At 51.2% G+C, this 15,674-nt stretch overlaps 1 protein-coding gene across 5 annotated transcripts in view; it reads right to left on the reverse strand.

Moving 5' to 3' along the window:
* Positions 1 to 7,727: 7,727 nt before the first annotated feature.
* The window catches only part of LOC121298245 (solute carrier family 12 member 5-like), a 111,688-nt gene continuing 103,741 nt past the window's right edge, over positions 7,728 to 15,674 (reverse strand). For 3 of the 5 annotated variants that reach the window (XM_041225250.1, XM_041225249.1, XM_041225253.1), the window contains 14 exons: positions 15,271 to 15,389; positions 15,038 to 15,136; positions 14,689 to 14,808; positions 14,400 to 14,504; positions 14,098 to 14,266; positions 13,617 to 13,812; positions 12,584 to 12,753; positions 12,356 to 12,487; positions 11,873 to 11,980; positions 9,758 to 9,883; positions 9,066 to 9,250; positions 8,486 to 8,500; positions 8,111 to 8,244; positions 7,728 to 7,823 (listed from right to left, as the gene is read on the reverse strand). In XM_041225250.1, the coding sequence (XP_041081184.1) occupies positions 7,732 to 7,823; positions 8,111 to 8,244; positions 8,486 to 8,500; positions 9,066 to 9,250; positions 9,758 to 9,883; positions 11,873 to 11,980; positions 12,356 to 12,487; positions 12,584 to 12,753; positions 13,617 to 13,812; positions 14,098 to 14,266; positions 14,400 to 14,504; positions 14,689 to 14,808; positions 15,038 to 15,136; positions 15,271 to 15,389 (1,770 nt within the window). In that variant the 3' untranslated portion in view covers positions 7,728 to 7,731. The remainder of the gene's footprint in view (positions 7,824 to 8,110; positions 8,245 to 8,485; positions 8,501 to 9,065; positions 9,251 to 9,757; positions 9,884 to 11,872; positions 11,981 to 12,355; positions 12,488 to 12,583; positions 12,754 to 13,616; positions 13,813 to 14,097; positions 14,267 to 14,399; positions 14,505 to 14,688; positions 14,809 to 15,037; positions 15,137 to 15,270; positions 15,390 to 15,674) is intronic. The other 2 variants (XM_041225254.1, XM_041225252.1) reach the window with 1 other exon arrangement.

Raw genomic sequence — 15,674 nt, forward strand, 5'->3', positions numbered from 1 at the left:
ACAAACAAGAAGTTGGAAATCTGCTTCTCTGGCATAGCCGGAGACAACAGTCCTGGCTCTCGCTCGGGGTTTCGGATGGCCGTAGAGGATGGGAGAGGGTTCCAGGACATTTTGAAAATTGTCCAGAGTGATGTGATTCCAAAGCTAAGCTCCCTCATTTTAATGGTCAAAGGTGATAATAATATATATATATATATATATATATATAGATATATATATATATATATATATATAACTGAACACAACAAAAATAAAAAATTCTATTCTATAAAAATAAAGTAGCGTGGGTCAGAAAGCGCAGGTCCTGCACCTCCCGCTCACTGTGCATGCATGCATACAGACTACCAGTTGCGGTTTGGTCTATTCGTTAAAAATGCATGCACATGCCAGCAGGCTGCGACTCGACACTGATGTTGATGAAAGCAGCACTTGTATTTATACTGGAGATAAGACACACTGTTGGCTGAGTCACTCAGCATCTACAATACAACATTAGAAAAAAGAGCGAAAAAAGCATATATAATTATATACAGTATTAGATATATTTTTAAAACATTTTAATGAAGGAGTTTAACTTAAGATATTTCCTCTAGTTGGCAGACTGCCACCCCCCTACGGGGTACAGATTGGGTTGTGATTCTTGTGGAGTGTTGCACTTATTTTTGTCCGTTTTTTGGATTTGGAATGTTGATTTGGAGAAATCGGTGCTGTTTCGGTGGACATCCTAAGAGAATTGGTGTAACCCCGTTGTGTTTGTAGTGGGTCTGTGACGAGGGCAGGAATATACCATCCTCACCCCATCTCCCATCCTGTGCTTTCCAAACCCCTGATATGTCTGTCTACAGCCTAGCTGTATAACTCCAACCAAAGGAAACAAAACGGAAACAATCAAACAACGGATCAACCAAATACTGTATGCAGATAAACACACTTCAATAAGAAATACTACTTCTGTAGGACATTTGCATGCGTTTAAGACAAAACAAGCTGGCCTGCAGCTCTGCTAAAACTGTTAAAGGAGCTTTCGCCCTACCCACACCCCTTGCAGAGTTTGGAAACTGAAAACCAAACCCAGAATAAATGAATGAGAGTGTCTGCGCTGGGCCAGTGTCCCCCTGCTCCCGAGAGCAAGGAAGTCTGCATTGAACTGGACTCTGACGTGACCCCTAACTGGGTCTAGCAGAACCATCCCAGGTGCAGGAGAGGGCTAAACTTTTGTGTAATTCAACAGTGAAAAGAGAAAATATTGATGCATTTTTCAGCCCTTTTTTTAAACTGCATTTTTGTTTTGTTTTGTATGCAAGTTGGAAGTCCTGAATAAAGAATAAGATGTGCAAGGCAAAGAAGAACTTGATATTCCAAGAAACGCCACTGCCCTGCAATTGTATTACACAATGTGATTTGATTTTCAAGCAGTGCCCGTCTGCCTGGTGTAGCACAACGGGTCCATCTTATCCTAGGACAGGATTGAAGCCTGTACGTTAAACTTGTATTATTGTATTATTATTGATGCAGCAATCCCTTTTTTTCAGAATCTCTGCAAACAAAAATCCGGACCTGAATGACAGTATCCCGCAAGGAATACCTGGCTGTGGTTTTTGCAGTTTTAGCAGAGTGCATCCCAGCTTTGGAAGCTCTCGGTTGTCTTTAATCAAATACTCAGAATGATCTCACAAGCACGTGTACAGTACTGGGGTGGTAAGGAGTGAAGGAAAGATGCATGTGATTACTAATGGGACTCCACTGAAAGATGAGAAGGTGCAGCAGGAGTTACTCAAATGTTCTGAGAATGCCAGCAGGTTTCCTCTGATTGGATAATTGAGTGTGGGGGTGGATCTTAATATCCTGGAAGGGGGTGTGTCCTAAATTACAACTGAGAAATAGTTCCCATCTCTTGTTCTCTCTCTGTCTCTCTCTCTCCATATATATATATATATATATATATATATATATATATATATATATATATATATATATATATATATAATATAAATATATCTTTTCAAATAAAACCAAGATTTAAATATTGCACTTTTTTCTAGATCGGTCTGATCTAAACTTACAAAATTGTTAATTTACTACCAAACCCTTCTCTGTTGGGCAAAGTAGTTTTCAGTGCAGCTTTCATGAATGATAAACTTGCTTGACCTTCTAAAACATGCCTACACACGCGTGACGTAAGTGTTTATAAAGTCTCTGATGCACCTGAACACTACAGCCATCAAGTGGGTGAAATAATCACTGCATCTCACAGGCTACGGCGAGCCGCGCACACACTCGCTCGCACGGTCTTGCAGTCAAGACACATCTTAGCCGGGAGACAGCAATTCCCATGCACCTACATGTAAATACAGACTGCTTAAAACAAACAAACAAACAACGCTGTCCACTGATGCTTCAGATATGCATTTGAAGAAAAGTTTGAACTAGTAATAGGGTGGAGGCTGGGTGCGAACCGGCAGCCCAGCGCACCTCATCTCCCTGACGGGAAAGAATCCGTAACAGCACTGCGCGTCTCTGGTAATTGCAGAACTAATTCATTACTAGTGAGATCTGCTAAAACACCGTACAGGGACACCAATACAGACAAGGGAGAAGTCCAGGGTAATCCATAAGATCTCGTAGGGTTAACATACTATATACCACATGGGTTAGCCATGCCTGCTTTTGTTCAGCCCTTTTATAGATGCTCAGGTAGCCAATGACAATGGGGTGTGTGTGTGTGTGTGTGTGAATTCTCTGCACCTCTGTGTGTGTGTGTGTGTACTAGCTTCCCCAGTCTGCCCTCTGTACCTGTAGCTCCTGTAGCTGATATGTATACACGTCAACCTTTTTTTCTTTTTTGTATACAGTATAAATGAAACTATATAGATTAGCAGCATTCTCGACTTGTACAGATTTATGAATTCTCAATTGGACGCTTTAGAAACATTAGTTACAGGTATACTCAAGAAAAAAGAAACAAGAACTCGTCTTGACGTTATACACTACCTTTTTAAAATGTAAATAACTAGATATAATGAATATTCTTTTATCTGATATTAGCTATAAAGTGACCAATGCGCAGTTTGTCTCGGAGAGAGTATCGTCTTGACTGAAAATCCCCACATTAAAAACTGTTATCCCAGACTTTTGAAATGAAACCATTCATTATAGTTAAAAGCAAATCTTCTACAAAAGAGGTCTGTGCATAAAAATAAATACCTAACTCAATCCATGCATGAACTCATTCACAGATCAAAATCTGAGTACTTCTGCAAAACAGTCTATGTGACAGACTGTAGGTCAGCGGTTTCTGTTAAACAATAATAATAATCAAACAAGATGCCCTCGGCAGCCCCCTGAGCCAGGCCTGCGGGGGTCATCTCTCCAGAAGCAGCAGCTGATTGGTCACAAAACTATTCCATCTATATAATGATTCACTGAAATGTATAAACTATTTACAGAGTCCCCATCCCAGCGAGGGGAGTGCACTCACCAGCCACCCAGTCACTCCTTGACTCTCAACTCCACCGATTCAAACAGGTTATATCTGAACCTCTCTCTGTCTCCCCCGCGGGCCGCTGACTGGGTAATATAACGGAGCGGGGAGGGAGGCAACGCTTTCGTTCCCTTGGCAGATAACCGGCTCGCAAAATTAAAACAAAGACAACATCATCTGATCCGAGCAATTCAACCCCTACCAGATTTCAAAGACGATTGTCAATCGGCTTGTCAGGAGCCATCAGCTCAAGCCAGTGGCACAAAATCAGTCTGATCTCTCTCGCCCCTCACTCTCAGAGGAGACATGCTGACAGGCTCAAATATCCTGACTGGCAGCTATGCGCTAGACTGGATTTCAACATGCCCATCTCAGCGTCTCAGAAACGGGTCTCTTCCAGAGCCAGAGAACAATGATCATTGCTCTTACTATATTGTGGGCTCCTCTGTATGCCTGATGCTTGCAGCTTTCTCTGAAGCACAATTGGGGGAGCCGCAGTGTCTTGAGCAGCCAAAACTGCAGTGCTCTAACATAGCGCCCACTAGAAGGAGCAACCACCGAGCTGCCACAAGAGCTGAAGCTTAACCTCAAATTACAAGGATCCCGCTGGAAGCAAAAGTAATCTGTAGAAATGCAACCAGCTGTTTTGTTTTTTGCGAGGAATCAATCAAGCTCTGGTCAATTGAATCGTCGGAATTTCTATTAGTTCTCTTGCAACCCTTAGAATATTGGATTGTCAGAGACATACAACTATCTTAATTCATGTGTTCTTACTGAGCTCCCTGACCTCTGCAGAGGTGCCTCTCTGGTCTGGTGGTGGACTGAGGAGATGAGGGTCCACCAGGGCATTTTACAACTCTGTCAAAATCACAGCTGCAATACAAACACATGGATTCATTTCTTTCCCCCTTGGAAATAGAATTTGGAAAACAAGAAATCTGAATCAAATCAAGAAATATAATAATCTTGGTCAGGATTCGCTTTTTGGTTTTTTGTTGCTTTTTTTCTAATTTAAGGATTTGCCCTTTCTAAAAAATTTAAAAGAACTAAATAATCTAATATATACTTTATTTTTGTGTTGCTTTTGGTTTGCCAATGCATCTCCAACATCTTTGTATTTGTATATACAACAGCAGTAATTAATATTGGATCAATCACAGTATATTGATTATTTTGACTTTACAAAGTCAAATATATATATATAAGGGACGCTATACATACAATGGCGCTTTGTGTGCATGTGAAATATATTTACCAATATATTTTAATATATGTCATATACTTTGTAATATATTTTCAAATATCGACATATTATGTTATACATTATATTTGATATAAATATAGATATATAAATATACATTTGATATAAATATATGAATCCATATATTTCACTTTTTTTCAATATATTGCACCCTGTTTTGTTACTGTGTGTAAGTGTGAAAGCTGAAGAAGGGACCGCTCTACTGTGTGTGTGTGTGTTCTGAGTGGTGTGGGCGGGCGGGGGGGCGGAGGGCCTCCTCCCCCAATCATCAAATACTGGAGCCAAATAAATCGAGAAAGAAAAGTCGCTGATTCTTGAAGCTGGCATTTGGCATTTGGGATTTGGAAAGACAACGCAGATAACCACGGGTATCCCAAAACCCCTGACCTGCTCCCAGGAACAGGGTTTGTGTATTTGTGAGTTTCTCAACGTGTCTCTCCTGGGCCCCGAGGCTTGGTGGCAGAACAGTCAGTGTGAAACAGACCTACACATTGTCACTCTGTCACATTGTCAAGCTGGCACACTGACACAATGCCACTCTGTCACATTGTCACATGATCTCACTGTCACGCTGCCTGTCATTGCATCACTTTGTACCTGAGGTGTCCATTCACCCGTCACAGTAAACAAGTTATTTTCTTCGGTCTTTGATTAGCTTTCAGTCTTGGTGAGCTCACACCCTCCCCTCTGCATTCTCTTCTTCTCTCCATCCTCGGACACATTCCCTTCTTCCTGTCGTCTTTAAAACCACTTTACAAAAAGTTCCTCCCTACCCTACCCCCCATATAGAATAGATCTCTGTTCCCTGCAACTAGATGGGAAGTGTGTTTGAAACAGTAAACGCGTAGCGCTGGGAATGCTGGGTACGAAAAGGGACTGCCCCCAACCTTCAACATGAGCATGCATGAAAGGGCTCTTTGGACTCGACACTGCGTGAGGAAAGTGGAAACACCTGGTACCAGCGTGAAACTGGTGCCCTGGCTCTTCTAAAACGCATCTAACCAGACTGCAGGACCTCCTACTGCTCTGCAGAGAGTGGAGCCCCTTCCAGCGCTGGATGTGCGGAAGGAACAGAGGGTTGGCATCTGTTTAGCAAAATAAAATCATCATAATAACTGTTTCACGCCTGTCCTAAATGGGAATAATTAAAATACATCAGCCCACCAGGGTGCGCTGTGCGCAAAGGAAAGAAAGGAGAACAGCAAGACATTACAGGTGGAGTGATGGGGAGTGTGCTGGGTTCCCCTCTCGGGCTGGCCGGGGTGATGGTGGGTTCAGTCGCTGAAGGAAGGGGCTGGCGGTCGGGCTGGCCGGGGTGATGGTGGGTTCAGTCGCTGAAGGAAGGGGCTGGAGGTCGGGCTGGCCGGGGTGATGGTGGGTTCAGTCGCTGAAGGAAGGGGCTGGCGGTCGGGCTGGCCGGGGTGATGGTGGGTTCAGTCGCTGAAGGAAGGGGCTGGCGGTCGGGCTGGCCGGGGTGATGGTGGGTTCAGTCGCTGAAGGAAGGGGCTGGTCGGGCTGGCCGGGGTGATGGTGGGTTCAGGCTGAAGGAAGGGGCCGGTCGGGCTGGCCGGGGTGATGGTGGGTTCAGTCGCTGAAGGAAGGGGCTGGCGGTCGGGCTGGCCGGGGTGATGGTGGGTTCAGTCGCTGAAGGAAGGGGCTGGCGGTCGGGCTGGCCGGGGTGATGGTGGGTTCAGTCGCTGAAGGAAGGGGCTGGCGGTCGGGCTGGCCGGGGTGATGGTGGGTTCAGTCGCTGAAGGAAGGGGCTGGCGGTCGGGCTGGCCGGGGTGATGGTGGGTTCAGTCGCTGAAGGAAGGGGCTGGCGGTCGGGCTGGCCGGGGTGATGGTGGGTTCAGTCGCTGAAGGAAGGGGCTGGAGGTCGGGCTGGCCGGGGTGATGGTGGGTTCAGTCGCTGAAGGAAGGGGCTGGCGGTCGGGCTGGCCGGGGTGATGGTGGGTTCAGTCTGAAGGAAGGGGCTGAAGGAAGGGGCTGGCGGTCGGGCTGGCCGGGGTGATGGTGGGTTCAGTCGCTGAAGGAAGGGGCTGGCGGTCGGGCTGGCCGGGGTGATGGTGGGTTCAGTCGCTGAAGGAAGGGGCTGGCGGTCGGGCTGGCCGGGGTGATGGTGGGTTCAGTCGCTGAAGGAAGGGGCTGGCGGTCGGGCTGGCCGGGGTGATGGTGGGTTCAGTCGCTGAAGGAAGGGGCTGGCGGTCGGGCTGGTCGGGGTGAGGGGCTGGCGGTCGGGCTGGCCGGGGTGATGGTGGGTTCAGTCGCTGAAGGAAGGGGCTGGAGGTCGGGCTTGTCGGGGTGATGGTGGGTTCAGTCGCTGAAGGGAGGGGCTGGCGGTCGGGCTGGCCGGGGTGGTGGTGGGTTCAGTCGCTGAAGGAAGGGGCTGGAGGTCGGGCTTGTCGGGGTGATGGTGGGTTCAGTCGCTGAAGGGAGGGGCTGGCGGTCGGGCTGGCCGGGGTGGTGGTGGGTTCAGTCGCTGAAGGAAGGGGCTGGCGGTCGGGCTGGCCGGGGTGATGGTGGGTTCAGTCGCTGAAGGAAGGGGCTGGCGGTCGGGCTGGCCGGGGTGATGGTGGGTTCAGTCGCTGAAGGAAGGGGCTGGCGGTCGGGCTGGCCGGGGTGATGGTGGGTTCAGTCGCTGAAGGAAGGGGCTGGCGGTCGGGCTGGCCGGGGTGATGGTGGGTTCAGTCGCTGAAGGAAGGGGCTGGCGGTCGGGCTGGCCGGGGTGATGGTGGGTTCAGTCGCTGAAGGAAGGGGCTGGCGGTCGGGCTGGCCGGGGTGATGGTGGGTTCAGTCACTGAAGGAAGGGGCTGGAGGTCGGGCTGGCCGGGGTGATGGTGGGTTCAGTCGCTGAAGGAAGGGGCTGGCGGTCGGGCTGGCCGGGGTGATGGTGGGTTCAGTCGCTGAAGGAAGGGGCTGGCGGTCGGGCTGGCCGGGGTGATGGTGGGTTCAGTCACTGAAGGAAGGGGCTGGCGGTCGGGCTGGGTTCTCAGGAGTAGATGGTGATGACTTCTCTGCCTCCGCCACGCACCAGCAGCACCCGGTTCAGCCCTTCAGTCAGCACTTCCAGGAACTCCATGTCTGAGTGAGGGAGTGTTAAGAGACATGCTGACCAGTCACAACAACAGCACTCAGTCTGACAGTTGGATAGCTTACTTTCTGACTAAGATGACCTTCTAAAACTTTCAATAGCTATTGCATTGTAAAGGTAACGCAGACCGTTTATTCAATTGATCCAAACAATGCTGGGATAATTAAGGTAGGGTTTCGTTCTGGTGCCCCCCAGAAAAATCCCCCCCGCTCGAATGGTAACTGTCCCAGCACTGGGACTGACAGTGCAGTGGGTTTGGGGTCCAGGGAAAGGATACAGTTCTCATCGCCCTTCCTGTTCTTGGGCGGACCCGGCATGTTCAGCAGGACCAGCTTCGCATCCTGGGACTTCCTTGTGATGACTTCGTTCAGCTTCAGGGCTGTGTGCATTCGCCGCACATTCGACTGGTTCCTGTGGGTGGCGAGAGGGGGAGGGTGGAGAGGAGGGGGGAGGAGAGGAGAGTGGAGAGGAGGAGGAGGAGAGGTGGAGGGTGGAGAGGAGGCCAGGAGGAGAGGGGGAGGGTGGATATGAGGGGGCGAGGAGGGGGAGGAGAGGGACAGGTAAATGAGGAAGAGGAAAATGAAAGACGTTTTTAGCCGTTATTAGAGCTACACAGTATTTCTTGTGCATTGTCAGTGTCAAGGGTACTTACAAGTTTTCCCATTCACTGCAGCAAGGACAGCGAGGACAAAGAGGGAAACAAAAAGCTCCAGTTAGTTTAAAGCTGTCCGGGAAGCATGGTTTGCTCTGCACAATATGCATGTCGGACAATCTTGCTTGTAACCAACAAACATTTGCAGCCACTGAGTCTCTCCTTGAAGAAAATGAACGGGCTCCTCTTTCTTTTGTTCTGCTTGTGCATATCTTCTTATTATTTAAAATACAAAAGCAGTGCTGATTAAACTCCCAATAACCCCAAGCACCTGCCAGGAGCCCTCATGTAAATACACCAGGTGTCTGGTGGTAGGATCATGTCTGTGTGTCCCCCCCCCTCCCGACACCATCATGCAGCCCCCACACTCATTTAACATTAGTCAAAAAGCAGTAAAGGATCCTACTAATGTAATCCTGCATTAAACAATGTTGTGCCATGTTACCCACCCGCCCTGCACTGCCCGCCACGCACTGCCCCGCCCAGCACACACGCCCCACCCGCCACGCACTATCCCGCCTGCCCTGCCCCACCAGCCATGCCCAGCCCTGCCCTGCGCCTCCCCGCCCGTCACACTCACGGCTTCATGTTGAATATGTCTTTGATGCCCTCGGGGGTGCTCGGCCCCTTGCTCTTGCCCGGGTCTCCGGTGAATTTCTCGGTCCACGTCAGCTGCAGCTTGGAGCTGGGAGTCTGCACCTCCTCCACGGGGGACTGGGGGCTGGTCGGGGTGGGCGTGGCGTTCTGGTCATGGATCAGCTGAACCTGCGGGGGGCAGGAGAGAGCAACACTCTGAGAGAGCAGGAGAGAGAGACAGGCAAAGTTAGACAGCGAGAGAGAGAGAGAGAGAGAGAGAGAGAGAGAGAGAGAGAGAGAGAGAGAGAGAGAGAGAGAGAGAGAGAGAGAGAGAGAGAGGGTCTGCAGACTCTGCTCTCCAGCCCAGGAGGTCCCTCCAACACACACCCTTGTTGGAAGGCTGACTGTGGGACAGTGTGACTGTGAGATGAGCATGGGGGGGGGGGGAGGCAGCTGCAGTGCTTCTCTTCATTAAAGCAATTCCAGATTTGTTTTTTAATGGAATGTACTGTATAAAAAATATGTTGAACGAAATGAACAGACTGATTGAGTGGGATGGAGGGAAAGTGGAGAGGGATGTGGAGGGGAAAGAGATAGGTGAGGAGGATGAGGGAGGGAAAGAGGAATAGAGATGGTTACAGAGAAAGAGAGGAAAGGGGAGAGGAGGGAGAGGGCAGGGTGGGACAGTCCTTGTACCTCCTCCTCAGGTTTCTCCTCCTCGCTGCCCCCTGGCTGCTCCTCCTTCACACTCAGATGCATGCGAGGGTTCGAGGGGTTCTTGCGCCGGATCGATCCGCGGGACTCGTCTGTGATGCTCTGGATCTGCACAGAGAGGGGACAGGGAACAAGCATCACGTTGTAGACAAATACAACAATAAAACAATGTGGCCACTGGATGTTTGAATTCCCATAGAAATGTAAGACTTTAAAAAAGTCACTGTAGATCATTCATAATTAGTTTTTAGACTGCTGGTGATTGTGTAGTGCCATTGCTGCATTGCCAGTGCTCCTGTATGTCTGTGTGTGTGACGTGCCTGCCCCCGTCAGGGGGTCAGCACGAACCTCCCATGTGTTGTGTGGTGTGCACGGGTGCAGGCGCCCCCAGTCTGTGTTGTGTGTGGGGTGCCCCGGGGTTCAGGTACCCCACTGTGATGTGTGTTTGTGGGGCCGGGTGCAGTACCCCATTCTGTTTGTGTGTGTGTGCCCTGTCAGTGCACACACGCGTGTTTGTGTCACGGGGTCATACACTGTGTGTGTGTGCCGGGTGCAGTCCCCCAGTCTGTGTGTGTGTCATGTGCTGGGTGCAGTAATGGTCAGACACACACACACAACGGCCCACGTCATGTGTCTGGACCCGGGGTAGAGTCAGTGACACCCAGTGCCCCTGTCACTGTGTGTGTCTGACCCACACACACAACACACCCCATCCGGGGGTGTGTGTGTGTGTGTGTGTGCTGGGTGCAGTGCCCCAGTCTGTGTGTCTGTGTGTGTGTACCCCGTCTGTGGTGCACTGCAGTGGGTCCCCCACTCTACGGGGTCTAACACAGACACCTACCATCCCGTCCCCACGTCTGGGTGTGGGTCCTGCTGTGTGTGTGTGTGTGCCTGGGTGGCAGTGCCCCCGTCTGTGTGACACAGTGACACACCACACGCCCACGTTCACGTGTGTCGTGCCACCCAGCCATTTTGGGTGTGTGTGACGGTGCAGGGGGTGACCGAGGTCACAGACCACACACGGCCCCGACCCACGTGTGTGGTGTCAACACCACACACCCACAGTGCCCCAGTCAACGTTGTTTGTGTGGTGTTGGGTGGTGTGCCACGGGTGGCCGTGCCCCACTGGTGTCTGGGTGTGTGGCTGTGCCGGGGCAGTGGCCCCACGCCCACGTCACGGCAGTCTGTGTGTGTGTGTGTGTGTGTGCCGGGTGCAGTGCCCCAGTGTCTGTGTGTGTGTGTGTGGCTTGTTCGTAGTGCCCCAGCTGTGTGGTTGTGTGTTATGTTGTGCTGCACACCGGTGGTGCCCCACTCTGGTCACGGGGACACGGGTGGTGCAGTGGCACCTGTGTGTGTGTGTGTGTGTGTGGTGCAGTGTGTGTCTGTGTGTGTGTGTGTGTGTGTGTGTCTGGGTCTGGTGCCACGTCACAGTGTGTGTTCACCACACCACGGGTCAGTGCCCCCAGCCCGACGTCACGGGGTCAGGTGTGTCTGTGTGTGTGTGTGTGCTGGTTGCAGTAGGGTCACGACCCACCGTCATGTGGGCAGGTGTGTGTGTGTCCTGTGTTGTGTGTGGCTGCCAGCCCCACGTCACGGGCCAGCGTTGTCACTGACACACTGTACTGTACGGTCCAACGTCACGGGGTCTCACCACTACAACCCCACACACCAACCCAGGCCACGTCAAACGGGTCAGACACACAGACACACACACAGGCCCGCCCCACGTCATTGGGTCTGGTCTGTGTGTGTGTGTGTGTGTGGGTGCAGTGCCCCAGTCTGTGTGTGTGTGTGTGCCGGGTGCAGTGCCCCAGTCTGTGTGTGTGTGTGTGTGTGTGTAGTACGGGGTCAGACCACACACACGGCCACGGTCACGGGGTCAGAAACACTACACGACACACGCTCGCCCCCACGTCTGTCAGTGTCGCGACGGGGAGTGGTCCCGCAACACGCCATCACCACGTGCTCGACGTTCCCAGTCTGATGTGTGTGTGTGTGTGTGCTGGGTTCAGAGTTGCCCGACGTCACTCTAGTTGAGTGTGTGTGTGCCGGGTGCAGTACCCCAGTCTTTGTGTGTGTGTGTGCCGGGTGCAGTACCTCTCTCTCACGCTCAGTCTTAGTGAGCTGCATCTGCTTGAGGATCTGTGAGCGCTGCTCCATCACCAGGGTCTTCTCGTAGGTGTATGCAGAGATGTCACTGTCTTGCTGCCAGGGACACAGAGTTACAGGGAGATCACTGCACACAGCAGCGTGTTCAGAAATACAAAACAGACCACACTGAACACATTCCTAAGGCACAGCTCCATACTGAACACATGCATTCTGCTATTCTTCCACTCCAAACACCGGGGCTCAGAGATCCCTTGCATGATTCAAGAACATTAAGCTACATCATAATATAATATTACTCTAATATAAGGTTTGTGGTGTTTGTCATTCATTCTGTGCCAAGCCCCATTCCTGCACCACAATACCCAGCCACTCAGCCCTGGCCCTCCCTGGCTCAAACTGTGTGGACCGTAGACCACCTCCCTGCCCTGCCTCACTCAGCTCGACTGGACTCGGCTCGGCTCGACTCACCACCTCCACCACCTCCACTTCAGCGCTGATGCGCAGGTGGTACAGGAAGGTGGTCAGGTCTTTCTTCATCTGGATGCTGTTGTCGTCCATTTGGGCCACGGTGAAGATACGCATCTTACACTTCCTCCACACCTGTCAACACACACAGAACTGTCAAAGCACAGGTACCAGGGACACGCAGACAGACAGAGAGACACATGGTCAGAGAGACAGACAGACAGCGTGCACCTTGTGCTGGCACAGCAGGAAGGGCAGCAACATCAGCATGCCCCCATCGTGCACGATCCACCACACGTCAATGTTGCCCTCTGCGAAGCGCTCCTGGTTGGACGGGTATGCAGAGATGTTCATGGGCACCAGCAAGGCCAGGTGAGCGGCTGTGGTCTCCCGTACCAGCTCTGTGGAGCAACAACAGGGTCACAATACTGTACCAGCTCTGTGGAGCAATAACAGGGTCACAATACTGTACCAGCTCTGTGCCAACACACAGTCACAATACTGTACCAGCTCTGTGGAGCAACAACAGGGTCACAATACTGTACCAGCTCTGTGGAGCAATAACAGGGTCACAATACTGTACCAGCTCTGTGCCAAACAGGGTCACAATACTGTACCAGCTCTGTGAGCAACACAGGGTCACAATACTGTACCAGCTCTGTGGCAATAACAGGGTCACAATACTGTACCAGCTCTGTGCCAAACAGGGTCACAATACTGTACCAGCTCTGTGCCAACAACAGGGTCACAATACTGTACCAGCTCTGTGCCAACACACAGTCACAATACTGTACCAGCTCTGTGGAGCAACAACAGGGTCACAATACTGTACCAGCTCCGTGCCAACACAGGGTCACAATACTGTACCAGCTCTGTGCCAACACAGGGTCACAATACTATACCAGCTCTGTGCCAACACAGGGTCACAATACTGTACTAGCTCTGCGGAGCAACACACAGTCAACTCTACTACTCCCTTACAAAAGTTTATCTTAGTAAATACATAGCAAAGTGTAACAAAGCTTTGTGAAAGCATGGTAAGGCAGAGGTAAGCATTGTAAAGCTCGGAGAGGTACAGTCAAGCATATTAAACAAACCTGGCATACAAGGCTAAACTATGGGAAATGCAACCATGAGAAAAAGCACAGGGGGTACAATGCAAACAACCAACAACACAGAAAGACAACTTGGCTGGAGTTCATCACAGCTTGCTTGTAAATGACTGAGTGTTGGGCTGGGTTGCAGACAAAGTCCTGGCTCTCACCGATGAAGTTCCTCCAGGTGCTGTGGTCCTCTGCCTGCTTCCAGTTGCGCGGCCAGCTTACCAGCACTGTGTTGTGCTGCAGCCCCCCAAGCCCCCCTGCCTGGATCAGATGGGACGTCCCGTCACGCATGTTAGAGGAGATCACCACCTGGCAGAAGCCCTTCACCTTCTCCGTCTCCATCAGCCGACGCAAAGACTGTGGAGAGGGGAGAGAGGGGAGCAAGAGAGGGAGAGGGGGAGCGCTGTAATTGAAATACCACCCATATCCACCTCGGTCAACTTTTTTTATTACATTTTTTTAAATTTTAAAACAGTTTGCGTGAACTCTAAGGACATATATGCATTATAAAATAGATACATAGACAGGAAACCTTACAACTGTGCAGACAGTGACTGAAGGGGATGTAACAGGTACAGTAACAGCCTCTATTTCACGGCTCAGGCAGTCCTGAGGGACCCCTGCACACCTGTCTGCTCTCACCTGCTCGGTGCGCTGCGCCTGTGGGTGGTTGTTCAGGTAGGTGCCCTCCAGCGCTGCGCCCACGATGGTCAGGCCCTTGCCAGCCTTCAGCTGGTTGGTGAGGGACAGCAGCTGGGGGTTCTCGACATTCTGATCCTGATCCACGCTGACCACGACCAGGATCTGAGGCCTGAGAGAGAGCTCAAGAGAAGCAGAGTTAATGAGACCAGAGGGAGAGAGATCATAGAAAAATAAAGTTTGTGTCAGTGTGTGTAGTAGTGTGCCGGGCTGGGCTGTGTTGAGCTGGACTGGGCAGAACTCACCTCCAGTTCTTGGTGTGTGGGGGTCCCTCCTCCAGTCTCAGCAGAGCAAAACGTGCAGCACTAAGAGACAGGCCTCTGATCCCGTCTCCCCACTCCTTCTCAGCCCTGCGGAGAGGCAAACCACAACCTGGTCAGAACCCAGCCACACCGGGTCAGAACACTCCCTGGAAACAAGCCAGCACTGGAGCAGAACCACAGAAAGAAGAAACCCTGTCTTTACCTTTGATTAACTGACTGCGAGGCCGATCCTTTACACAGGCATGGCACAGGGAGGTCAGAGGTCACTCACCCTTGGTACTCGATGTACTTGTAGATGCAGGTGGCGATCACCATGGCGACGAGGGCGTAGTACCAGGAGCAGATGAACATGAGCGACAGACACAGACTCATACCGAGGAAAGAGAGGGCCCTAAGAGAGAGAGAGAGACAGAGAGGGGCCGTGGGAATCAACCTCTATCTTACCACTGTCCTTTAATCTCACAGCCAGAGAAGAGCATGTTGACGATGTGGGTGGAGTCCATGGGTGGAGTCAGGGCGGGGTCAGGTAGGGTATGTGGATTTATGGGCGGGGTCAGGTAGGGTATGTGGATTTATGGGCGGGGTCAGGTAGGGTATGTGGGCGGGGTCAGACTCCTCACCAGTGGTAGAATTTGAAGCGTGGTCTCCAGTTGGGAGTGCGTAGCAGGGTCTGTAAGGCACAGGCCAGGTTCACAAACATGTAGCACATCAGGAAGAACCTGCAGAGAGCAGAGGGAGAGAGAACAGTTATGGTGCATGCCCTGTTTGCATTGAGAAGAACACAACACACATCGTTTTAAGTTCGAAGTGATGAGAGTGCGGATGCTGACACTGCCTCGCAGGGAGTACCTACATGGAGAGGATGGGGGCCACAGCGTCCAACGAGGCAATGAGGATCCCAATCTCACAGATACAGGCTGTCAGCAGCAGGGCCCAGGTGGGCTCCCCATTCGCCTTGCCGTGGCCAAATACCTGGAGAGGAGAGCAGAGTGAGAACAGGGACATGCACACACACACACACACACACACGCACACAGACATGCACACACATGCACACACATGCACACACACACACACACATGCACACAGACATGCACACACATGCAAACACATGCACACAGACACGCACACACACATGCACACACATGCACACACACACACACACACATGCAAACACATGCACACAGACACGCACACACATGCACACAGACACAAACACATACACACACACACACTCATACAGACACACACACTCAG

This window comes from Polyodon spathula, chromosome 23 (assembly GCF_017654505.1).
Source record: "Polyodon spathula isolate WHYD16114869_AA chromosome 23, ASM1765450v1, whole genome shotgun sequence".
Lineage (NCBI taxonomy): Eukaryota > Metazoa > Chordata > Actinopteri > Acipenseriformes > Polyodontidae > Polyodon > Polyodon spathula.